Source organism: Dreissena polymorpha, chromosome 2 (assembly GCF_020536995.1).
Source record: "Dreissena polymorpha isolate Duluth1 chromosome 2, UMN_Dpol_1.0, whole genome shotgun sequence".
NCBI classification, from domain to species: domain Eukaryota; kingdom Metazoa; phylum Mollusca; class Bivalvia; order Myida; family Dreissenidae; genus Dreissena; species Dreissena polymorpha.
Genome location: NC_068356.1, coordinates 120,178,207 through 120,204,840, shown reverse-complemented (window position 1 = coordinate 120,204,840; position 26,634 = coordinate 120,178,207). Strand labels below are relative to the sequence as shown.

Here is a 26,634-nt window from a genome sequence, read left to right as displayed (position 1 = left end):
ATGTAGTTGTTCACTTGTATTGACATTTCTATTAATTTATTCTTTATTTGTTAGTTTGATCCATTTCAATATACCTATTGTTTCTAAATATCTGTAATTTAAAGTGCTATTTTTAGGCAAATCTCCGTGAACCAAATATCGTCTTCTTTAGTAGCAAACCACTTAAAAGCTAAATGCCAGTCGTTGATATGTGAATTCTCTTTTCTTACATGACAGTGCAATATGCCAAACGGTATATTGCCAACGAACTTAACCTAACATAATACATTTCGACTTCCGTTCGCTGAAGTTGGCTTTTATTACATAGCACCAGCTTAAAACGTCTGGACGTCTAGGTGGTGAGTACATTTGTAATTAACTATTTTAAAGGGGCCTTTTCACGGTTTGGTAAATTGACAAAATTGAAAAAAGTTGTTTCATATCCGCAAATTTTCGTTTTAGTTATGATATTTGTGAGGAAACCGTAATACTGAACATTTACCATGCTCTAAAATAGCCTTTATATGCATCTTTTGACGATTTAAAAACCTCAAAATTATAAAGCGTCGCAACGCGAAACGATTGAATAATTTGGATAGTTCTGTTGTTGTCGTTATATTTTATGAAACTACACGGATCGCTTATATGAAGTATAAATGACATCTTAACCTGTAAAAGGAAAGATGGCCGAGTGGTCTAATGCGCAGACTTTTTACTCCAGGGGTCAGTGGTTCGAGTCCTGCTGAGGGTTACTTTTTTTCTTTTTTTTTTAAATTTATTCTTAATTTTTTTGCTGGAGCTTTTTAGATCCAATGTTTACATTGATCGATATAAAGCATTAAATGACAAACTTCAAAACATGCAAAATATGTGAAAAGGCCCCTTTAATATTACCGGTCCCAAAATCTCGTTGTCTATGTTCACATTAGTTGCGTCTTTTTAAAGCACTATTATTATGACCTTGAGCTGGTCCTTGGTCGTGTGTTTACACTTCAGGGATGAAGGGTTGATCCTCCGCTCAAACCTTACGTACTCTTATTTCGCGTGTCATATAATATAACTCACAATGTAAAGTGTAAAAATGTTTCTTCGTCTTTCGAACGCGACGTATTTATCTGTCACTAACGTAAGAAATTTACTGTGTACTGTGCATCGATCTATGATTCTATACCGTTCAGTTAAAATTAAACAAAAGAAAGTAAATTACTGCAAAACTTAAGTAGATACAAATTATTATTTAACTATTAACCGATAATACACGGCATTGATAGTTTTTAATTACATTCCTGGGATGGTTTCAGTTAAAAGCATTTGGCGTAAAACGTTCAGCGTATTGAGTAAGAATAACGCATTTGATCCAAAGCGGTGTGTTACAAAAAGTCCAGAATACAAAAAGCAAGTAAAAACAACAATTGAAAGTAAATCAAAACAAAAGAACATTTACGCAATCAACGTTACAATAATGTTCATAATCAAATTATTAAAGGGTATACAAAAATAAGAACGATGATAGCGAAAGTGCAACATCATGTTGACCTTAATACCTCTCTATAGGTCTCTACGCCACTATCACAATAAACCAGTCTGCCATATCCAATCAAAGAATCGCGCAAATGTGCGAGGAGTCATTCTTTCTGGGCGTGTCGGACTTCTTGGGTTTGTTGGTTCCCCGCTGCAACCGGAACTTCAGGCGGTGCTTCTCTTGCGCTTTTACCGTCGCTTGGATCTGCGCCTTGATAGGGGAGTGCTGCAACGAACAACTAATATTTGTGTACGCCATCAAAAATTCTGTCTGCTTAACCCATTTATGCCTAGCGTCTAGAAAAAAGGCCTTGGCAAACAGCGTAGATCCAGATGAGACGCCGTAAATAAATTGATCCAATTCAGAAGGATGGGAGAGTCCACTAGGCATAAATGGGTTAAAGTCCCCCCCCCCTACATATCGGTCATCAGCTTCACATGTAAAATCCATACAAATCTGAAGGTATTACACATATTAGAAATTAGCTCTGATTGGAACGGATCGAATCTTTCCCATGAAGTTGCTGCCTAATCTAAAACCAGGGACCTATATAAACAATACATGTACATTTAATGTGTTTTAATGGTTAAAATGCTGCTCACTTTCCAGCAATGTCGGCAAGAGAGTGATTAGCGTTTATATCGTATTAATATTTGCTCTTTATCTCGACTTTACACGCTGCAACATTTCTTAGCGGGTCACACAATACTCTCGCTAAGAAAATTCGCAGCGAGGAAAGATGAGATTTAGAGCAAATATTTATTCGAAATGAACGCTAATTGCTTTGATGCTTATATGGCGGGAACGGTTGTTAATTTTGTTTGTCACCTGAATACCCCGTCTTTTTAATGTCTGGTATTATTCATCGGAAAACTTTTATCTATTAAGCCTTTTTGAAGTTTATGTTTTCAAAAATCTATGGGCCGCGTTCTGAGAAAACTGGGCATAATGCATGTGCGTAAAGTGTTGTCCCAGATTAGCCTGTGCAGTCCGCACAGGCTAATCAGGGACGACACTTTCCGCCTAAACTTGATTTTCTCAGAACGCGACTCCTATGTTTTGACTAGAGACTGAAGAGTTGCCCACGTGTTACTTTAAAGACTTTTATTGAAACTCTTGCTCTCTCACAACTTCATAATACTGGTTATTTCTGTTATTTGATAATACCTTTATAATGAGCGGGATAATCGAGGGCGAGGTTACACGTCTGCGTTCTGACGCCAAAATGAATGAGCGCGGTCTCTGACCATGTTTGGGTTTGATTGGCAGCATTCTTTCTTCATCACCGCCAGATTCTGGAAGCAGGCGTGATTATTTGTCATGTAATTAAGAAATGTGAATATCGAAATATCGAAATTATATTCCGAACAGCGATGTAAAATAAGCTTGTTCTGAATCTGACCAAACCAGCATTGCCATATCTAGACGATTTAACCCATTTATGCCTAGTGGACTCTCCCATCCTTCTAAATTGGATCAATTTATTTACACAATTAGGGATGTCTAGTATATTTATTTCTATATTCAGAATATTTCTTTACAGAAATTCCTTTAATCAAACAACGCAGACCCTGATGAGACGCCGCATCATGCGTCGTCTCATCAGGGTCTTCGCTGTTTGCCAAAGCCTTATTTTCTAGACGCTAGGCATAAATGGGTTTAAGGAGTAATTGGTTTTACAAATTTGAAGTGGTAACATAACAATTTGCAATTAAGTGTTGACACATGAAAACGGATGACAACTTTTACGATCCAAACCAGTTTCAAAATTCTCTGATATTTAATTGGGATCTTTGTTTTTAGCAAGGTTGTGCTCACATACTTGTGTTTATGAACTTTGTTTTCTAATTTCCTAATCGGTCAAGTTAATATTGTTCACTCTGAAACGAACATTCTAGACTACTAGTATCTTAAAACACACATACCAGACGACAATTCAAACAGGCTGATACCAAACGACGTGCTCGTGTTCCGACGTTCATTCCTATCAGACGACACTGACGTCAAAACTTTATCTCGGGACCTACGGGGGGACAATTTTTGAGCTTTCGCAGGCGTGTTGTGCAGGCATAGAATGGGCATGTGGTTAGAGTTTGCCAGCCGAAGCGCTATCCGGTCAGCAATGTCGGTGAGCGCGATACCTAACACGGGGAAATGCGCGTCCAATAATGTCGTCTGCGTACCGCGCCGGAAGTTCCACAATCGAACAGTGCAGTCGATGGATCCTGTTTTTTTTTAAAATAATCAATTATGTTCAAGTTAAACAAATTGAGTATTACCGAAGGATTTCTTCGATTTCTATGGTATTTTGGGTTACTGTTCCAAACCAGTCACATTGTTATTTCGCCTTGAACGGTAATTGCTAAAATCCAAATGATAGGAATTATTTAAATACCAGACAAATTACAACATATCTAATACACTTAAGAAGTGACTTAATCTTTAAATACATTCTAAAAAATAAACTGAAGATATTCTCAGATTTTGTCATTGCATTAGATTTAATTCCATGAAAATTTAACAAATAGTAAATTATAAATACCAGAAACTAGTATAGAGTCGTCTGCTGTCAGGGCAAGTGACGTCACTTGATCGTAGTGGCCGGTCAACTTCCGCTCCACGCTGCCCAGGTGCACGTTACAGACGTGTATGACGCCATCGTCACCGGAAGACATAATGACGTCATTAGCTGACGTCATAGTAAGGCATCGAATCGCCGAACTGTGATCGACGATGATCTAAATAATGGTATGAAATATTAAAGCTGATACGATGTTTATTAATCTCAGACATATATTTTGACGATTCTTAAATAGATTTACTGATCTCGGTCGCAATAGCTTAATATATTTAACGTTGCTAATTGGCTGACAAACAGCGATGATGATTAAATTATGTCGATTCTAGCGTCATCTAACAAAATGTTTTATATTTTAAATTAAAACTAGTTGTCTATTTTTTACAACGACGTCTAAAAGTCGAATCAGCGATCGGCAGAGGTGTCCCAAGATTGGAAACCCATATCGCGATGGATTGCGATGTTTTCTTGACTTACCACAATGTTCATTGCGATAAATTGCGACCTTTGATTTTATGCTTTTACTAAGCCTATGACTGATAATTATATCAATATTTAAGAGTATAGCTTTTAACTGTTAATTGTCAGCAATCTTTATGAAACCTGAGCGCACAGGATCATACAAATAAGATATAAAATACAAATATGCGTATTAATGGCATGACTGTACGTATAAAGGATATTTGTTGGATTCGGTGGAATAATATATATTTTCTTTGATCTCGAGTGAAATAAAATCGATATTCCATCGAATCCAACAAATTTCTTTTTATTTTATGCTTTTTTCACCGTTTATTTACATTGTAAATGAGTTAAACTGGATACTTTCGCTGAATTTATGACGTCATTTCGTTGAAAAAATGACGTCATTTCACAGTAAAACAGTGACAAATATCGATATTTTTCACTGTTATTATTCACTGTTTAAAACAGTGGAATACCAGTTTTATTTCACTGATATTTCTCTATAAACCACCGGAAAGCATAAAATAAAAATATTTATTGAATATAATATTATGCCACGTGCAGTTATTTTGTTATTTAATTGCATAAGTCGAGTTGTATTTGAAGAGGAACCATACTGTTAAATCGGTTGCAATATATTTAGCATACGCATTTAAAGAGATTTTACGTAATGCATCCATAAACAATCATTATATTATAGTTATTGCCAGCTATATATAATGATCGAATTTTTCACGCACAAAAACATCTATATTACAAACGTGCGGATTTTCTGACCCCTGATGGTTTGGTAAAAGGTGATGCAAGGTGAGTAAATTAATATTGAGCAAGAACGTAATGAGTACCATTTATATCCAATTATAAAGCATTATTAACAAGAAATATCTTTAAAAAAGATATACGGCATTGATTGTGGTTGGGGTTGGTGAAAGGTAAAGAGTTCAATGAATGAGATCAAAGATTGCGAATGTCTTTTTCTGTGCAGTTCTAAGCTTCATCACATGCAGTTCGGGATGTTACGCTGAGTTGGTCATAAACCTATAGATACAAAACAGACAACCAAAAGAAGAATGGAAGTGAAATAAAAACATATCAGTAAACTGGCCTGCACGCGAAGTATCCGTACAAATTTTAAATATGTATGCGCGCGTTCTTCGAACAAACCTGTTTTAGTGGTTTGTCGGGCTTTGCTATATATTTGATTCGATCATTAACAGTATCGACGAGAATCATCGCGCTCATGCTTAATAAATTAGTCAATATGGTGGAATAATTCTTGTTAAATTAATCAAAAACAATATTTATCATGGTATTGTTGTCTATTATTCATATACCATAATGATATCGCTGAATATCTTCATTTAACATATTTCTGGTCTAAAGAAAATTCTAGTGCACATAGTTCACGCGATAGCGTCTATATTATATAACGATTATTGTACTGGCCGCGAACTGACCCTGATACCTTGCGGGTTGGAATGCAATGCATTAAAGTGAGGCGCCTCCACTGCTGAAACGACGGCTTGTTTAAACCTTTATACTTTTACATGTTAAATGTTCAATTTCGAAAACAATTTAAAATGGTTTGGCCCAAACGAATATCAGAATAGGGAAAAACGATACTTAATGAACTTAAATATACTAGTACACAAACAGGAATATGAAAGTAATTGCTAAATATGAGAACATAGCCTTTAAGTACAAACGCTCTGGCGCTGGCAATCCTCTGAAAATAAAAGGTGCACGCACAAACTGTAATGATGTCGAGAGTTGAGTGTAAAACTGTTCTATTTATCAAGCCTTTGCATTAGAGATAAAATTGTTTCATGCTGAACACGCAGTAAAACAGTGTTACAAAGAAGCGGTCATGTTTCCAATGTTCTGGTGGTATGTTCAAATCAGCCAATGGAATAAATGAAGTGTATTCATTCGTATCTAGCCGCGGGAAATTGTATTTGAATTGTATTGGACACTTACAAAGGTCAGGTAAGTTGCTTATACAGCTATGCCGAAAAAAAAACAACCAACAATCTGCATAGATTTAATTAATTTTATTGTCACGGCCGTAAATCACGGGCGCAAACCTCTTTTTTTCAATGCATTTATAAATGAGCCAAGGTCAATGCTTCTTGGAGGAATATTTTAAGGCGAAATGTGTTGACCCCCCCCCCCCCCCCATATAGAACCTACTTACCCTGTCACATTATCGGTAAAATTTCAAAACATCCGGTTCTTTGCTCAACCTCGGAAGTAGCTTTGGCACATTTTTATAAATCATCGCAAAAAGGGGTGGCGCCCTTGCATGTGTTTATATAATAAAACTGGGTGAAATTGATCCGTATTATAACGGAATTCCGTATGTTTGGCTTCTCAGAGGTCGTTTTCGTGAATCATGTACATCCGATGAGATTTTGTTGGGGGGGGGGGGGGGGTAGGCAACAAAGTAAACAAATTACGATCGATTCCAGACATGATAAATTGGTTCACACTGTTCGGTCAGCCATTTTTTTCACGTCGTCTGCTAGCGTTCAAAGTTCAAATTTACAATGAAGTTCTTACCCATAGAATATAACACACACGATCTTGAAAAGCAAGCGAAAAACAAATGGTGATGGCAATGACTGTCTGAATGTTATTCTAAGGGAATTATATGGACGGATTGGCCTAAAAAGGTAGATGTGTGTAGATTTGCGTATTGTACTTTATGTGGGAAAACGATCAATTACAAGTCCAACGGAAAGAAATAGCTCTGAAGCTGCTCTGTGAAGAGGGGAATCATCAGAAAAATGCCAGATTTACAGATTTTCAATTTTTAGTGTTTATAATTAAACATTCATAGTAATTCTTTAAGTTAAAGATTGTATGCTACTATGCTTTATACAAAAATAAAAGAATTCTAGATTAAATGACTGAATAAAGTTACATGTATTGTACATGTACAAACAAAACCATTGTTTGTATTTCATAGTATGCATGTTAAGTAAGCTGCAAGAATTACTGTCAACATATGTTGGACTTATACTTGAGGTCAGCTTCCTATTTTCAAATCAATTTGCTATCCTTCAGGAGCTTCCGCCTGGACCCCTGACCTGGGCTTTGCCCTGGACTAACCCCGCGGCCCCCTGTCCCCCAACTAAAATATTTCAGTATTTTCATTTGTTTTTACTTACACCCATGAACAATTATTATTATTGCACTTTTGAAATGACAGACAGAAAAGAACAGGTTCATTATAGATGTCACGTCGCTGCCCATACCTGTACAATCTTGCCAGTGGTCAGCTCCCACACTTTCAGCGAGCAGTCCAGGGAACCAGTCACGAGGAGCTGGCTATTTTTAGAACAAAGGAGGCACGTGATCTTATCAGTGTGGTTGACCTCTTTGATCACTGAACCGTTTGAAAGCTCCCAGATCTGCAACCTACAGAGCGGAAAGCCCACAACCGTGATATATATAAATATATATATATATATATATATATATATATATATATATATATATATATATATATATATATATATATATATATATATATATATATATATATATATTCGTCGAAATTGCGACGAAATTTACCAAGAGTGATGCACGTAAATTATTTATGGTGACCCTGTGCAGGTTGTTTGCTAGGAAAGTAATGAGTTGTTGATGCGTGTACTGATGATGTCGATAATGCGGGTACTAACGATGATGATACTTGTGGTGACATAAGGCTACGGTGGTGATATGTTGGGGGTGTCAATAATAGATTACCGTGATGATGATAGTGATAGTGGTGGTGTTTTTGATGATGATGATGATGATGATGATGATGATGATGATGATGATGATGATGAAATTGATGATGAAATTGATGATGATGATGATGATGATGATGATGATGATGATGATGATGATGATGATGATGATGATGATGGTGGCGATGATGACGATGATGGCGGTGATGATGGTGGCGATTATGGTGATGATGATGACAATCGTCACTCACACACACTAGTTGTTTATCCATTGACAAACAAGGTATTCCATACCGGTTGTCGCCCGCGCCCGACACAAAGTGCTGATTATTTGGCGCCAGTGCATGCAGGGTGGTGGGTCCGGCGAATAGGCGCATTGTCTGACCGTCCTCCGTGCGCCACATGTGTAACTTCTGGGTGGCGTCCAGGGACACTACCAGCCGGCTTTCTGTCAGCACGTGGAGGCCGGTCACCGCCTGGTCGTGACCCTGTGGTGGGACAGACATGACGATTGTGATTATAATAATGATAATAATAATAAAAGCTTTATTTACAGAAGGTTACACATAAAGACAATGACACATTATACATATTATGCAAATGAATCAATACTTTTTTACAATGTGGCCTTCTTAAAATAACATACACAAATAGGTCTATAATAAGTATAACATTCAAACAATATTTTCTTACACCCATACATAACACACATAGATAGACACACATGAAATAGTATTGATTATAATAATAATAATAATACTAAAAGCTTTATTAACAGAAGATTGTATTCACATAACTATATTGAGGTACTTCTGATGATACAATTTTCTCGTCTCGGAGCTGTTGATTGGATAATTATGGCTATTGGTTATTGTCGGCTTGGGTACTACTTACAAGTACCCCGAGTAATCTTAAGTATACTTACATGTACCCTAGTACGGTAAATATACTAAAACGTATCCGTGAATTTTAACGCTAAATCGGTCGTTGTCGGCTTTAAAAAAATAATTAATTATGTTCACATGTATGTCAATTTTCTGGTCAATGGCCTCTTTTTAGCGAAACTAATACTCAAAATGCATGTTGATGCAGTTTTTTTTAAAGAGGAGTCTGTTTAAGATAAACAATATCGTTTTACGGTAATCAATAGCGCGTTTTACGACATCGGATTTGGGCGGAAATACAACTCGGGTACAGTCTAAAATCGACCGAGTACGTTTAAGTAATATTTACCGTACCCGGGGTACATGTAAGTATACTTAAGAGTACCCGAGGTACATGACAATAGAACCCGAGCCGACAATGACCAATCGAGCTTAATTATGGGATCTAAGGGATCTGCTATGTAAGGTAACGGGAAACATCCTGACAGGGGGGTTTATTATATTTATTCCATGTGGTAACTGTGTGTTACTTTATGCTGATGGTCGGTGTAAAATAAGTAAACACTTGCAAACGTTTACAACAAAAGGAACTCTCAAGCTCGATTACTTTCGACAAATTGACTGAACGAACACACACAAAATTCCTTTGGGTGCAACATTCGCCTTAAATGCACGATTATGGGTATTACCGGTAGACAATTTATATCATAATATTATGAAATCTCAGAGACTGCAATTTTTGTATTCTGCTTTTAAGATTGGTTGTTCAAATCTCGTAATTGTCATTCAGACGCATACAGCTAAACCGACATTATCTTTTGTATAACTTGTTTACTCGGTAGTTCGTGGTAAGTTTAACCATGGACAGGCTCCACACTTTGCACGTCATGTCTGTCGACCCGGATACCACGATCGTGTTGTCATTAGCTACATCGAGACACGTGACAATTGAGGTGTGACCAATCAGATTATCGGAGAAGTCGCTTATGTCCAGATTCCAGATTTTCAGCAAGCCGTCAACGCTTCCTGGAAAGGCAGGCGGAAAGTCAAGGAGTTTCTAAGAAGGGGAACACTTCAAATAAACACGTCATGTACACATATTTTTGGTTTGAGAAATAAGATTTGATATCATTTAATATCGACCAATAAACACAGACTTTTCGCAGAGTTCACTCCATCACGCATGTTTTTGCAATGAACAGCGTATAATTAACGATATGTTAGTTATAAGCGTATTTTGGATTTTTTTTACAAAAGCGTTTTTAATTTCCAGAATTCGATTCATGATAATCCATAAGTGAACGCCACATTGCCATTTTGCCAAACTGTGAATACCGGTTACTCAATTGAAGGAAACTGAAAATGTGACCAAAGGATACTTATGCCCCCACGTACCACTTCATATAATGCTACTTCACATGCCAGTCAATAATCATGCACCCCTCTAGCTGCAATACATTTTGACTTTCGCACCACACAAATTAAATATTATATAATTTTCGCTAAACGACGATTATGTTTAAACATCATAACCAAACTATGGAGGTACGCATGTTTGCCGGTACATGCTGACTCATATATTTGTAATGTTTGAGCCCCATAGAAGCAATACTTGTTTGAGATACGCGCGACACAAACATGAGATGGATGGATTGACGGAAGGTTAGATGGACAATAACACACGTTACTTTCGCGAATAGATCAAGTGCAAACGGGAATACAAAAAAAACACAACACAAAATTATGATCGGCAGGAAACATAACGGTCAAACGGTTTATTTTATACAAACGACATTTATATCCGCCCCTACCAGAGACGAGTTTTCTCCTGTCTTGCGTGATCAACATGCACGTGATAGGCCCGCTGTGTGAGTACTGGATCGTCTCCTTGGTGAATCGCTTTATTAGACTCCACACGAACATCTCGTCCTAGATTGGGAAAGAAGGAAGACGGTTTATCGATGAAATAGAATAGCCCCGGTTAACGATGGAATAGGCTAAGACTGTTTATTGATGGAATATGCTAGGTCCGGTTATCGATGGAATAGGCTAGGTGTGGTTATCGATGAAATAGACTAGGCAATGTTATCGATCAAATAGACAATGCACGTTTATCGATGAAGTAGACTAGGTACGGTTATCGATGATCGATGGAATAGACTAGGCACGGTTATCGAATAGGCTAAGACTGGTAATCGATAGAATATGCTAGGTCTAGTTATCGATGAAATAGACTAGGTACGGTAATTGATGAAATATACTAGGCACGGTTATCGATGGAATAAGCAAATACTAATTATCGATTGAATAGGCTAGGTCAGATTATCGATGAAATAGACTGGGCACGGTTATCGATGGAATAGGCTAAGACTGCTAATTGATAAAATAGGCTACGCCCGGCTACGATCGAATAGGCTAGGCCCGGCTATCGATGAAATAGGCTACGCCCAGCTTTCGATGGAATAGGCTAAGACTGTTAATTTATAGAATATGCTAGGATCTGTTTTCAGTTAGGTTAGTCCCGTTTATTGATGAAATAGGCTAGGTTTTAGTACCGAATGAATAGGCTTGACCCGGTAATCGAAGAAATAGATAATGTCCGCTTAACGATTGAATATGCTTACTTTTTTTGTTTGAACCAGCACACACGTATGGTAGTTGTTACTGTGTCGCTATTGTAACTTAAACTTTGACGCTGAGAACTATCAAACAATTGCGGAAATAGTGTACCGAAAATTTCAGCTATAACGTCACTTTTAATATCAGAATTTTTCTGGGTTTTTAAGTTACAATAAAAGTGGCTGGAGTCCAACCCATATTAAAATTTGGCTCGGGTTTATTTTCAAGTAACTAACAACAACCATCGATTTTGTAAAGTATATAATAAATCTTTGAGAGACCTATTTCTTAACAGTCTTAACAGTTCTTTATATTTGAATAAATGAATATGATACAATATTTACGATTTTGCCGTAGGAAACACCACTCATGCAATAAAGATCTTATTAAACTAATATATACATGTCTAAATGAAATATATAATGGAATAATGACTAGTTCGTTGTTTTGAGGCTTATAAAGGCATTTGACCCCATGACCACTTAGAGCTAGCCATTTTACCCATACAATTTATTTATAATTTTCCACGATTCAATTAAATTCGTCGCATCCTATTGAACTAGCCGGAAGCAGGTTGTTAAAATTGGAAGCATACAAATTGCGATGTTATCTACAGCATCACATTTTCCACAGGGGCTAAATTTACCGCCCCTGCTATACTTATTATATGTACAAGATCTTTCATTGGCAATAAATTACACGGTGTGGATGTGAATATTTAACTATATAATGCACTGTCTCTTACACTTTTCAATGAAAACCGATACGTAGTTGATACTAGTTTTAGTTTCATTGGATTGTGCCCGAAAAAGTTACAAGAGGCTGATCTAGTTTGCAACTTATTGTTCTATACATGTTTTGTTATTATTGGCCAATTGTAAGTTTGGAGCTAATAAAAACCGGTTCAATCACACTATGCTTTGCAAAGACCGTTCGCGGCGATGACCCCTGTTTAACTCATTTTTGTGCGTGTGTTGTTCTTTGTGTGTCGTGTCTTTCAAATGTTCTGTGTGTCATACTATTTGGAAATTGGTTATTTGCCACATATAAAGGACCACGTGATATAAAAAGGGTTTTCTCAGCTGGAGCAGCGTAAGTTTCCCTATATACATATATTTTTAAATGGAAATATTTTTATATGCTCATGGTTCCACTTTACATGCAACTTAACATTGGTAGAATTAACATCATTTAAGTAACGGTGATGCTTTCGAAGAAAATAATTAAACAAATGATTTCCGTACTGTACAATTTTAAATAATTATACACTTGTCATATTATATTGATTAATTTTAATCTGCTTTGGTGTTTGAAAGACTTAACTGTACAGTTATATACATTACGATATAAATACAGCATAGTTCTCCATATCGATGTTTGATAGGAACGTTCGGAATTTACGCATCGTTATACCCCTATGTAATTTTGAGTTGCATTTAAGAACAGAGTTTTAGCAAAAAATTGCGAATTACCACAGGTAAAGCGCAAACTGGAAATTGGCTACTACAGTCAGTGGATCATAGAAGAGGGTGTCTATTGAAATAAAACGCCTCTATCAATATGGTCCCTTTTCAAAGATTGTGACAGTTTTGCATTTCATACACGCACTAACACACAAGCAAGCACACCCCCATCAATGCAAGCACACTCACGCGCAAACACCTGCCCACCCGACATCACGAAGTAATACCATTGCCCGTACGCACGCACACACATACGCACATCGTGAATGTTACCTTGGAAACTGATACTGCAAGCTGATGATTGTCCGTTGTCATGACGTTCTCTACTGGTGACCTGTGACCTTTGAACACGTCGATGACCTCTGAAGCTCGGAAATTGTAGAGATACACTTCCCCGCTAGAGGACGCGGCGACACAGTGATGACAGTCACCACAGATGCTCACACTTTGAATCTGATCAAACCGAAGAAATAATGTGTGTGTTGTTCTGTAAAAATTGGGCAAAATGCATGTGCGTAAAGTGCTTAAACTAGATTTTCGGTAAAAAGGGACTTCCTTTAAACGAAAAATAACATAAAGCAGAAAGTGACTTCCCTGATTAGCCTGTGCGGACTGCACAGGCTAATCTGGGACGACAATTTACGCACATGAGTTATGCCCAGTTTTCTCAGAACGCGGCTCATTTACTAATGTGCATTACTGCTGCTTGCAAAGTTTTGCTACACGGACGACCACGTTGAGCTACCTCTTTATTTATCGAGAGTGTCTACTGGCAAAACATTTGCTCTTGCAATACTACTAATAATTAATCATATTGAAAAAATAAATAAAAATACGCACACACGCACGCGCACGCACACTGGACACATTCGCACGCACGCACGCACACACACGCAAAGAGTTCGAGTCTTGGGCACGTTACTTTTGACTATGCAGGCTACAACGCACTAACCATCGAGAGCACCAAGTATATATTCTGCACGAATCACGACCGGTCATGACAAGCCGAAATGTCGAATACGTTGCGTCAAAGTCCTAAAACGAATGTGACGATCTCACGTCCAGATTATTTTTGAAAACGAGCCCCGGACATTCGGCGACCTTGCGTCTTTTCCCCGATCGCAAGATCGCCGCAACACACGCATAATGAGAATGAGTGCAAGCGCTTCGCGATACTATTTATAAAATATTAATTTATAAAATTAATATGTGGAAAGTAGTGTGTTTATACAAAATATTAGTTCAGCTTGTATTATGTAAAAAAATGCATTCAAACATCAAATGATTTAAAAAAAATGTAATTTACATGTACATGTACTTCTAACCATTTTTTCTTGAAAAATCTTGTTTTTTTATCCTTTGATATAATAACAAATCATGTTACATACGATTCCAGTATGTGAATGTATCGTCTGAGCAATGGTTCCGGTCGCCATGGCAATTACGTGTAGGTTTCCATTGTCGCAGCCTGTAAGATGAAAATAAGTCTTACTTGTATCAATATATTGCGTGTAATGATCAAAGTAAAACTGGTTGTTCGCGATTCACCAGACTAAATTACAGCAAATTGTTCTTAAGCCCATATGCTACAATACTTCAACTTGCACAGCGCAGATCCAACTAAAGCTTTGTCACAGACGTGACGTATACCCCCACATGCTGCAGTGACACAGAATATTTTGCATGCTGTCTTCACAAAACAAGAGAAGCGAATTTATGGCGATTTTTAAGAATTATTATGCCACTATCATTTATGGCCATTTTGACATTTGAACTCTTGAATTCTTTGCATGACACACCGTTTAATGACTGTGAACAAAATTAATGTACAGAGTCATTTAAAAATCTCACAATAAATGACATAGTTATGGCCCGGACAAGCTCATTTATGGCCATTTTTTACTTTTGAACTCCAAGTGTGACCTTAACATTTGAGATATCGACGTAATTCTTTCGCATGAAACACCGTCCAATGATTGTGAACAAATGTACCGAGTAATTTTAAAATCTCACAATGAATTACATAGTTATGGCCCGGACACAATCATTGATGGCCATTTTTGACCTTTGAACTCAAAGTGTGACCTTGACCTTGGAGATTTCGACGTAATTCTTTCGCATGACACACAGTCCAATGATTGTGAACAAATGTACCGAGCAATTTTAAAATATCTCAATGAATTATGGCCCGGACAAGCTCATTTATGGCTATTTTTGACATGTGAGCTCAAAGTGTGACCTTGACCTTGGAGATATCGACGTTATTCTTTCGCATGACACACAGTCCAATGATGGTGAACTAATGTACCAAATGATTTTAAAATCTCACAATGAACGACATAGTTAAGTCCTTTGAACTCAAAGTGTGACCTTGACCTTGGAGATATCGACGTAATTCTTTGGCATGATACACCGTCCAATGATGGTGAACAAATGTGCAAAATGATTTTAAAGTCTCGCAATAAATGACAAAGTTATGGCCCGGACAAGCTCATTTATGGGCAACTCCAAGTGTGACATTGGCCTTGGAGCTATCGATGTACTTCTTTCGCATGACACACCGTCCCATGATGGTGAACAGATGTACCAAGTCATTTAAAAATCTAACGATAAATGACATATTTATGATCCGGACAAATTTTCGGTTTAAAACGCTCTAAGTGACCCCGTAACCTAGTTTTTGACCCGGCATGACCCATATTCAAACTTAACATAGACGTCATCAAGATACAACTTCTGACCAAGTTTGGTGAAGATCGGATGAAATTTTCGGGACAGACAGACCTACCGACATACCGACCGACAAAGTGACTCCTATATAGCCCCCATTACCAAAGGGTATAATTAGTATAATAACTTCGTAATAACCGTTCAGGCCCGTAGCCAGGGTTGTGAAAAGGGGAATGCGGATGTTTGCCATCGACGATTGTTATTGAGCAACGGAGTGTTAAAGGGGGCATGTACGGGAGGGGATGTTCCTCCTGCAATCGGTGGGTTTGGAAGTCCTCCCCCTAGATAATTTTGAACATGAAACGTAAACTCCTGCATTCTGGTCACTTTTAACTGTATTTAGAGACTGAAGTAATAGAGCATTTTTATATGAAATTTCACTTTCATTGACCATTCTCAGTTACTGATCGACATGAATATGATATAACATACATGTATTCCCCACCACGTTTTTCAATAACCACATTTTTCGATCAGTCAATGATATACATCATTTTATACGGTGTTTAACGCGACCCTAGTATGCGCGCACACACTTTGTTTCCATATGTAACAACAAATTTATAGAATGTAAAATCAACAATAACAACGGTATAAAATATCGAAACACTCTAGCTTTGCTCTAAACATGCTAATAGTGTATTTGTTCAACAAACACTGATTAACAAAACGGGGTCTTCTCTTATGTGCATCAATACTAAAAAGAAATCAAAATGGTATAACTGGTTACTTTATTTATTTTTTAACTATTTTTAACAAATTAGCTATCTTTTTTAAACGAATTTCAGAAACATATAACGCTTTAGGCATCATTAAGACCCTATAACCAAAAACTATTGGCCCTATGGTATCAAAGTCCTTAACAATGTATACCAGGATGTTGAAGAAAAAAGATGAACTTATTTTCCCATTATATGCTCAAGGTCCGTCACAGTTGATTAAAATTAAACGTTAACGTCCATCTGATCATATGTTATAACGTTTTAAATTCATTATAACAACTGTTTAAGAATAGGACATTCCTAGTGTCAAGTTTAACACAATTAAAACATTGTGGAAAGTTATGTATGTGGAGCAGAACAGATGCCATTAAGTGTTGGTAAACTACAAAAAGCTACATTGCTCTGTAACAATGATTTGTTTTCTTGTCATTTAACAAAAAATTATCATAACTTGAGCATAGCTGATATTTTTTGCTGGAAAACCCTTTAGGGGATCCGAAAATCGTTGTACGGGGATATAACAGTTATAGACATTAATAACGATGACACACGTTACAAAACAATCATTTAGTATCAAATTATCTATAAATAAGTATCGATTTTATACGGATTAGATTGCCAGGTTCATAATTTTGCACTATACAGAAAACAAATATCTATTTGTAAGAAAGATTCAGATCCCATTTTGCGGGGACCGGCTTCTTAGATCTTCTCAAATGTTGCTGTCACAACTTCTGTTGATTTCAACTATTCTACGGTTAAAACTTGTAAAGAAAAATCACGCGCTCTCTTGGAAATGACATAATCGAGAAATATTATGACCTGTCGGTTGCATATTGAATACAACATTATTTTAACGCTTAAATACGAAGACTCACTGGGTTCCTGGAAAAAATAAATAACCGTTTTTGCGTCCAAAAAAGTTGGGTGTAACTTATAGTACACTTTTTTTACTCGTCAAAAAAGATTTGGTGCGAACGCACCCAACGCCCCCCCCCCCCCCCCCCCTGGCTACGGGTATGCCGTTAAAGCATTACGATTTTGTTCAAGAAACGTTGATTGCGTTTAACAGCAATTCTTATTAAATTATACAGTCGTAAAAAGTGGACTTGTATATCAATTATTTCTGATCAATTGTGGTACGCTCTCAATAAACGATCAGTTAATAAAACATTTATTATTGTATATAATTGTTTAGTTGACAAAAGTAACAATTTCAGCTGCGAATTGAGAAACACGATATTAATCCTTCAATTTATTTGTTTTAATATCGCTATGTGAATACAGTGTATGTATAACTGGTATAACTGTGTTCATCATAATCACGTGTCAGTCGGAAATTCTTTAAATACATCTAGCATATGTAACAAGTCAATAGCATTTGAACCGCGCCCTGGACAGACCAAACTTAACGCATGTGCGTAAACTGTCGTCCCAGATAAGCCCTTGCTGTCCCTAGATGCTAGTCATGGACGATCGTTTCCGCCCGATCTGGATTTCATTAAGAAGAAACAACAATTTCAATCAAAGCGAAAACTGTCGTTCCTGATTAGTCTGTGCGGATTGCACTTGCAATAAGATCGTGTTTTTTTCAGAGCGAAGCCCCATAAATTGCCATAATATTCAAACAACTGCGATTGTAAATAACACTTACAAAATATCTGCCCTCGTTGACTTGGACAGATGTTCCAATAGTTATACGTAAGGCTATAAAATATGATAGGTAAATCGGAAAAAAAACATTTTGAGTAACCATTTAAACATGTTCCTTATATATCACTTCAATGGGGATGTTTAACATATATATCTTAATATTATAAAGTTTATTCAGCGAACTTGATCGATATTCGTCTGGGGTCGGCAATCAAAAGTCAGGTCGGTTTGAAACAATCCATGATTAGGCTGTCGGCGCTAGTGAAAATAAGGCGTCACTTTCCGGAGATTTCATCCACCGACGGAATGCACACACATATTATAATCAATTGTGTCATGTTCTGAAAAAACTGGGCTTAATGCATGTGCGTTAAGTGTCATCCCAGATTAGCCTGTGCAGTCCAAACAGGCTAATAAGGGACGACACTTTCCGCCTAAACTTGATTTTCGGTAAGGAGGGACTTCCTTGAAACTAAAAATACCATTCAAGAGGAAAGTGTCGTCCCTTATTAGCCTGTGCTTATTAGACTGCACAGGCTAATCTGGGACGACACTTTACGAACATGCATTACGCCCAGTTTTCTCAGAACAAGACACAATTGTTAACTATTTCAATTCTACGTACCCACTATGAGGAAAGCGCTGTCGGCGGAGATGTCCACACACAGGACCGGGGATAGAGTGTCGTCAGTGATGATGTTCATCACCGTCCAGTCCTCGGTGTACCACAGGATCACAGTGGCGTCAAGGGAACCTGTGACGGCGGACACACAGCGAACAGGGTGGTAAACTTGTCAATCAAGACGTTTGAGATGCGTCGTGCGAAAATATATCTTATGCCTCATGCGGCTAGCGAAGCTCCAGACCAACAAAATTAGCGCAGACTAGTCAGAAGCAACGCTGTCCGCACAATTTCGTGTCCCTGTCGACAGAGTACCCGTTATCTCCTGACCAGACTGCGCGATTGCAAAGGCTGTTCTGGAGATACGTGAACCGCTTACGACATAAGACCCATTTTCGCATGACGAGGCTCATATTTGTTATTAAATAAGTTATATGTTATATTTAATCAATGTGGTAATAACATAACGTATTTCTTGTTTGACTCGCGACACGGACACACAACAAACCATTCATGACTTAAATATAATGGGTCAACTCAAACATGGTGCATATTTGTGCTATGTTTTGCGGTTAAATTGGTCAATTGCTATATCAAACGTGCTATATCAAACGTTTAATTCTTAGCTAGAGGGTTTTACTCTTACTATGAACAAAACGTATGAGGCATGAATACACATTGAAACAATAACACAGTGTAGCTCTTTCTAAGCTGTTATCGTTCAAATAAAATGCGTTTTTAAATGTTCAAATACTCTATACATAAATTACAAACTTGTTAAGTTTTCAGTATAATAAATGGACCGGGAAGCGTGCGTACAAGTTATCGAATATATCAAGAATGATAGTCACGTGTTTTATTTCACACAAAAAGTCAGTGTGGCGTCATTGAAAAGTGCGTGAGAATTTGATTTAAATGTCCGTAAGTCTCTGACATTTTATGGAATAGTATTTATGATGTAATATATCCTTGTTTATCAATGTCTTTCATTAAATATTGTAAATATTAAATATCGTAAAATCACACACTATTTTAACAGTCCTACATGCTACGATAATTGATAACCATAAAACGTTTAAGGAATCCATTGATCAATATTCCAAAAACATAAGTACTTGTTTTCTGGCAGAGTTTATGTGTATTTGTAGTTTGACGATCAATACAAACGAACGTTTTCCAAATAACCTGTTTCGTTGGTCTTTTTCGTGTCTGTACCCTTCATAATGCGAATATGCTTAAAACCACGTATTACACAATATTTGAGGTTTCATGTATTCAATTTCAGTGCAATATTGTCGATTTATTAATGCAAAATAAAATTATATTGGATTCATAGAACATATTGTTTTGTCATTAATATACAATCAAATAGACAACTAGTTTGAGCATAAAGAAACAAGAAATATCTTTAAAAAAGATATACGGCGTTGATAGTTCAATGAATGAGATCAATGATAGCGAATGTCTTTTTCTGTGCAGTTCTTAGCTGCATCACACACAGTACGGGATGTTACGCGGGGTTTTCGCGGTTTATTTTACATTATTACATATTGCTGGTCATAAACCTATAGATACAAAACAGAATACCAAAAGAAGAATGGAAGTGTAATTAAAACATATGAGTCAACCGACCACACGCGAAGTATCCGTATTTATAGGCGCGTTCTTCGAACAAACCTGTTTTAGTGGTTTGTCGGGCATTGCTATTTGATTCGATTATTAACAGTATCGAGAATCGTCGCGCTCATGCTTAATACATTATAATATGGTGGAATAACTATTGTTAAATTAATAAAAAATAATATTTATCATTGTATTGATGAAAACACATTAAGAATCTATTATTGACATACCATAGTTATATTGCTGAATATCTTCATTTAACATATTTCTTGTCTAAAGAAAATTCCTGGTCACCTAGTTCACGGATAGCGTCTTTATTATATAACGATTATTTTACTGGCCGCGAACTCCGGTGATGACCTGTATATAAACTCTGACATCCACACACACTAACCGCGAATTGACCCGATATCTCACGGGTTGAAATGCAATGCATTAAAGTGAGGCCTCGCTTCCACTGCTCTTTATACTTTTACATGTTAAGATGTTGACAGGAATATGGAAGTAAGTACTAAATATGAGAACACAGCCTTTAAGTATAAAAGCTTTTGCCATGGCAATCCTCTGAAAATAAAAGGTGCACGCACAAACTGTATTGATGTCGAGAATTGAGTGTAAAACTGTTCTATCTATTAAGCCTTTTCATTAGAGATAAAGTTGTTTCATGCAGTAAAACAGTGTTACAAAGACGCGGTCATGTTTCCAATGTTCTGGTGGTATACTCAAATCAGCCAATGGAATAAATGAAGTGTATTCATTCGTACCTAGCCGCGGGAAATTTTATTTGAATTTTATTGGACACTTACAAAGGTCAGGTAAGGTGAAAAGCTGGCTTAATACAGCTTACGCCGAAAAAATAGTCGCGTTCTGGGAAAACTCGGCTTAATGCGCGTGCGTAAAGTCACTAAAGTGTAATACAAGAATACCCAGTGCAGACCGCACAGTCAACCAGGAACTACGCTTTCCGCTTTTATAATCGAAATAGTGAACGCTCGACAACACGGTAGTAAATGCTACTGTTGGGCCCACTGACTGGGATGCGGCAATGTACAAATCAGGAAATGGAAAAGAACAATAACTGGAGTCATATTCTAATTTACGCTCGCGGAACGCGCGTACGTGACAAATTGACATCGGTCATTTAATTTACAACATAACGGTTTAACAAAACGCTAGTCAGTTTAGTTATAGTACCTGCTAAATCGATAAATCAACAACCTTTATTTTATACAGCGTTTCCCCATTCAGAAAGCCAACACTAATTTAATGTTATAATTACTCGAAAACTGGTAGAGTAGCGACGTTTGGCGAAAATTGAGATTGAAAGGGTATTCAATATATCCCAATCGGATCTTATATCAATAAAGAGAGACTATTTGTTGGATTTGGTGGAGTATCGACGTTAATTCACGAGCGATCAAAGAAAATATTATTTTCAGCACGAGTGAAAATATTTATCTTATGTAATCACGAGTTAAAACAGTAAATTATCAGTTATAATCACTGGTATTTCTCTATAAACCACCGGAATGCATAAAAAAGCGTCTTATCATAAAAATCATACTCGAAACTAAAATGGAGTCGTCTTTGCACAGGCGGACGGCCATGACTCGCTTTCGATGCAGCTCAAGCGTCCTGGTGACCTCGCCATCGCTCAACCGGCGCAGCACGATGTCGCCATCGTCCGTACCGCAGACGACAAGTGTCTTACTGACGCAGGTCAGACAGGTTACGTTGCTTTTGAAGTCCCTGAAATGCAGAATTTGAATAAGATTATCAAGAGCAAATGTCGCAATCGTTTTTAATCGGTACTTTGGACCTTAACACCCCTGAATTACATGTGTATTTTGCGTATACGTGTAGTGTGCTCAGCGTTTTCTTTTTACTAGATAAACTCATTAGTATAAGATGTCAAAATACTTTTGCTTTTTTAATTAAAACAATATACACATACATGCGCATCTTCACTTCAATAATGCCTATATAAGTGCCAAATCATATTGCATTATGCTCAATTTTGGTGTGGTCATGTGGTGTATAGGGAAGGGGGTGAATCATTAGCAATATTCTTTATTTAACAATCTGCTTAACGTAACACGTTTCCATGCTGTGTGACGTCGCACACACCTACCTGAACGTCTGCACGCACTGGTCAACCGAGTCGATGTTCCACACGCATATTGTCTTATCATTGCCGCCGGAAATGATCACTCGGCACAGCGGGTCCAGGTACAGGCACGTCACCTGTGCTTTGTGACCTGCAAGTCAATGTAAGTATCGGATGTGACAGATCAACACTTATCTGTCAACCTCTTTTTGAATATGCATTTATAAAAGAGCCGACTTTACATCAATATGGCCCTTATGACTGGAAATTTATGAAAAAGGTCAGTAGATCTACCCTCATTTTTTGTAAATACACGTATTGAGTTCGTGTTTTCGAATAATTTTGGTATGAAGGGATTATAGTAAACGAGTACTGATATTTTGCTCATCGAACACACAGGTGTTGAGCGCGTGGCCAAGTCACTTTACCACTATCAATATGTCATAAAACAACATTTTTCATCATTTTTATTTGTTTTTGTCAAAATTATGAAAAATGTTGTTTTATAACATATTTATAGTGTTCAAATGACTTGGCCACGCGCCCAACACCTGCGATCGAGCAAACATAACATCAGCATTATTGGAAATATTCGTTGTCAATCTGTTTCCAGCCAATGTGTCCTTCTTAACGCATGTTTCTAATTCGATGTATATTCGATGGATTCAAGACAAATTATAGATTACATAATTATTATTAACACAGATATGTGACCTCCGATTCAACTCAGATTCGCTCTTCTTGCTTATTAATGTCATTTTAATAAACCAACCTACGTATGTCTTGATTCTTCTCTTCGTCGCTATGTGATACATCATGATGACGTTATCGGATGCCGCGATCAAGTGCTGACCGTTAGGAATGAGGGTGGAGCTCGTGATCGCGTGCTCGAAGGTCATGGAGGTCACGTGCGTCTCGTGCACGTTGTCCAGCCATGAAGTGAGGGGCACGAGGAAGGGGAGTAAGTAGTTGTCGCACCATTCCATGCACTGCAGCATCAACGGCTCGATAAAGTCCGGAAAGTATTCTGAATAAATAAGTTGCATTAGCATGATAATTCCCCATATATCCCCATATTTCCCTCTTTCCCTTCAAAAACTAATAAAACATAAAGAATGGTTGTTATTTGTAACGTTAAGATTATAATTTTCAGATGCCTCAACCGCCCTCGGACATCCCATATTGACATGTACAGTCCGTGCATGCAAATCAAGGACGACACTTTCCGCAAAGACTGAATGTTTATTTAAAAGATACTTCCTTAAAAGGATACGTTCCTTAAAACCTGCAAGTGTCGTCCCAGATTATATTGTGCGAACTGCAAAGGCATATCTGAGACGACACTTTAAGCACGTGGATTAACCACGTTTTTTCCATATGTTTGTGTTTCCCGGTTCACCATGTCAATTTACCTTTCAGCTGCCTCAGCCTCCCTATGAGTTCGTTGACGAGCTGTAGAGGCTCAGAGTTCAGGGAGAGGCCCGCGGAGTTTAATGTAAGGTATAGAATGTTGATATCCTCGTCCACAAGCAGGGACCGGATGAGCCCCATGTTGTACAGGAGCCGCTGAATACTGTCCGCGTCCGCCATCGCTAGCAGGTACTCGAAGTTGCACAGAGTGTTCTCTTTGAGTCGTCGAATGTCACCTAATTAGGGGAGTTACGACATGTTATTGTATCCATGAAACTACAAAGGCTTAATAGCCCAGTTGAAAAAAATCCAAACATGTCAATGGGTATTGAAAGCCGGATCTCAGTGATTGTTCCAAGGCAAACGCTGTTAAAGGCGCGTAAACAAGCTAACTTACTAGCAAATTATCACGACACATCATAAAGAAGTGCATGAACTCGCAAATTTTTTTGAAAGTCTTTGACGAATTTCCTTCATCTAGACTTCTATGGGCACCCATCTTGACAAATCTGTGTGCTGTTGACGATAGACGCCAATGTAGCAAAAGATAACCTACCGTATCACAAAGCCCCTATGTGTTGCAAGATTAAGACCTGTCGCGTAGCTACTATAGCTAGCTTATGAAGAAGGGCGGTATTGGTGTCCCTACTACACTTCTTTATTGCCTAGATGATGTTAACTTATTAAGTAATAAAACGGCATAACATTGAAACATAATATATCAATTACATTGGGCAACATACTATTCAGTGTTTAACCCATTTATGCCTAGTGGACTCTCCCATCCTTCTAAATTGGATCAATTTAATTCCAAAATTAGGGATGTATGGTATATTTATTTCTATATTTAGAATATTTCTTACAGAAATTCCTTTAAGCAAACAGCGCAGACCCTGATGAGACGCCGCATTATGCGGCGTCTCATCTGGGTCTACGCTGTTTGAAAAGTCCTTTTTCTAGAGGCTAGGCATGAATGGGTTAATAATTGTAAAATCTTGGATATCAACAAGTCATATGACGTAACAACCACTAGTAGCTATACCAACCTGATTTTAAAAGATGAAACCACAGTTCTTGCAGTTTTCGGTAATTGTACATAAAGTCGTTATAAACCAGCGGTTGTGGGCTTAAAAGGCGGTCCGTCTCCAATGGATACAATGCACATTCCTTAGAATTGTCGAATGGACTTTTTCGCTTCCAGTTTTCCAAGAAAATGTCCGCCAAATCTCTATGTACAGTGTACGCATGCTCATGCATTTTTAGGTAACGCTGGCGAACAACAAACGCGCACGTTGCATATCGCCAGGTAAGCAGCATTCTACCCCCGATGTAACTGTTGCACAGGACTGGTTCTGAAATAATTGTCGAAACGTAACTACTGCACTTGTTTGTGACCTAGGCTATAGCTTTTTAAGGCATACATGTCTTTGTGACACACCCATGTCGTTTTCCTAATAACTTTTTTATGATGTTTAACAACGCGCGAATATTAACATGTAAGTTTATATGTTTAATACCTGAAATATGATGTGTGTTTTAATGATGGATATGCTAACACTATGGCCATATTGATATACAAACTACATCCCGAATATTTAACCTCTTTCTCTCAAAGTTTCAGAGACATTCGTGTCACAGATATTTTGCTATAAGTCAATATAAACCATGTGATCCCTGGAGCGAAGTCACCTTTAACTGTATATGCATGATTTGAAACAAATTGAAAGGACATTTATCTGATATCATATACCAGATATCAATGCTTGTATTGTTCACTGTAATCAGTATACAATGGTATGAAAACTTTTATTCCAGGGAATCGAAAAGTAAATTATAGCCATTTTAAAAATATTATTGTAATTGATAACCTAATAATTACATACCCAGTATACGTTTGGCACGAGACCAAATTTGGCACGGGAACCGGAGAATAGGCGGCTTAACATTGTTGTATGCATCCAACAGGATATCGTCATTTGACGTCAACGTATCGCATAACTCTATTTCCGACAAACCATGCCGTGCCAGGGTTAAATAGTTACAAATGGTTTGAGCGCAAAGTTTACCTACAGCCGCTTCTAGCTTATCGAGAATGCCCGATATTAAATCTTCTATAGAATTAAATATTTGCTTGTTTGTGTCGCCTTCAATGGAATAGAATGACGGCCATTCGGTCACAATACGGGCAATCTGACTAACCACACATAAATTTCTGTCTTTAGACAGTTTCTCTGAAATGGCACTTTTTTGACTAGGTGTTAATGTGCGTTTCGATATTTGAAGTGTTTCATTGAGCAGCAGTTCACAGTCTTCTTCGAGCAAATTGTTCACATATACAACAGCATCTTCTTGGAAAAGTTTGCTCTCGATCCGTTGGACTATGGCAGAGATCTCTGTAGAAGAACACGTGACTAAAATATGGAATTTCGGAGGTAGTTTGGCTGTTAACCAGTCTATAGACTCAAAGTCTATAGGACTTGTTTGACACATCTGCATTCGTTCGATTCCATCAAGAAAAAC

General features: G+C 37.5%; 1 protein-coding gene across 1 annotated transcript; it reads right to left on the bottom strand.

Annotated features, from left to right (window-relative positions):
- Positions 1-1,402: 1,402 nt before the first annotated feature.
- LOC127870032 (protein qui-1-like) lies at positions 1,403-26,610 on the bottom strand. Its single transcript, XM_052412693.1, has 17 exons — positions 25,998-26,610; positions 25,161-25,466; positions 24,117-24,350; positions 23,477-23,731; positions 22,729-22,855; positions 22,162-22,346; positions 18,978-19,106; positions 14,636-14,715; positions 13,521-13,700; positions 10,977-11,094; positions 10,001-10,191; positions 8,576-8,769; positions 7,802-7,964; positions 4,044-4,239; positions 3,427-3,726; positions 2,669-2,796; positions 1,403-1,726 (listed from the first exon to the last, which is right to left on the bottom strand). The coding sequence occupies exons 1-17, from the start codon at positions 26,608-26,610 to the stop codon at positions 1,577-1,579; spliced, it is 3,549 nt and encodes a 1,182-aa protein (XP_052268653.1). The 3' UTR covers positions 1,403-1,576.
- Positions 26,611-26,634: the final 24 nt, after the last annotated feature.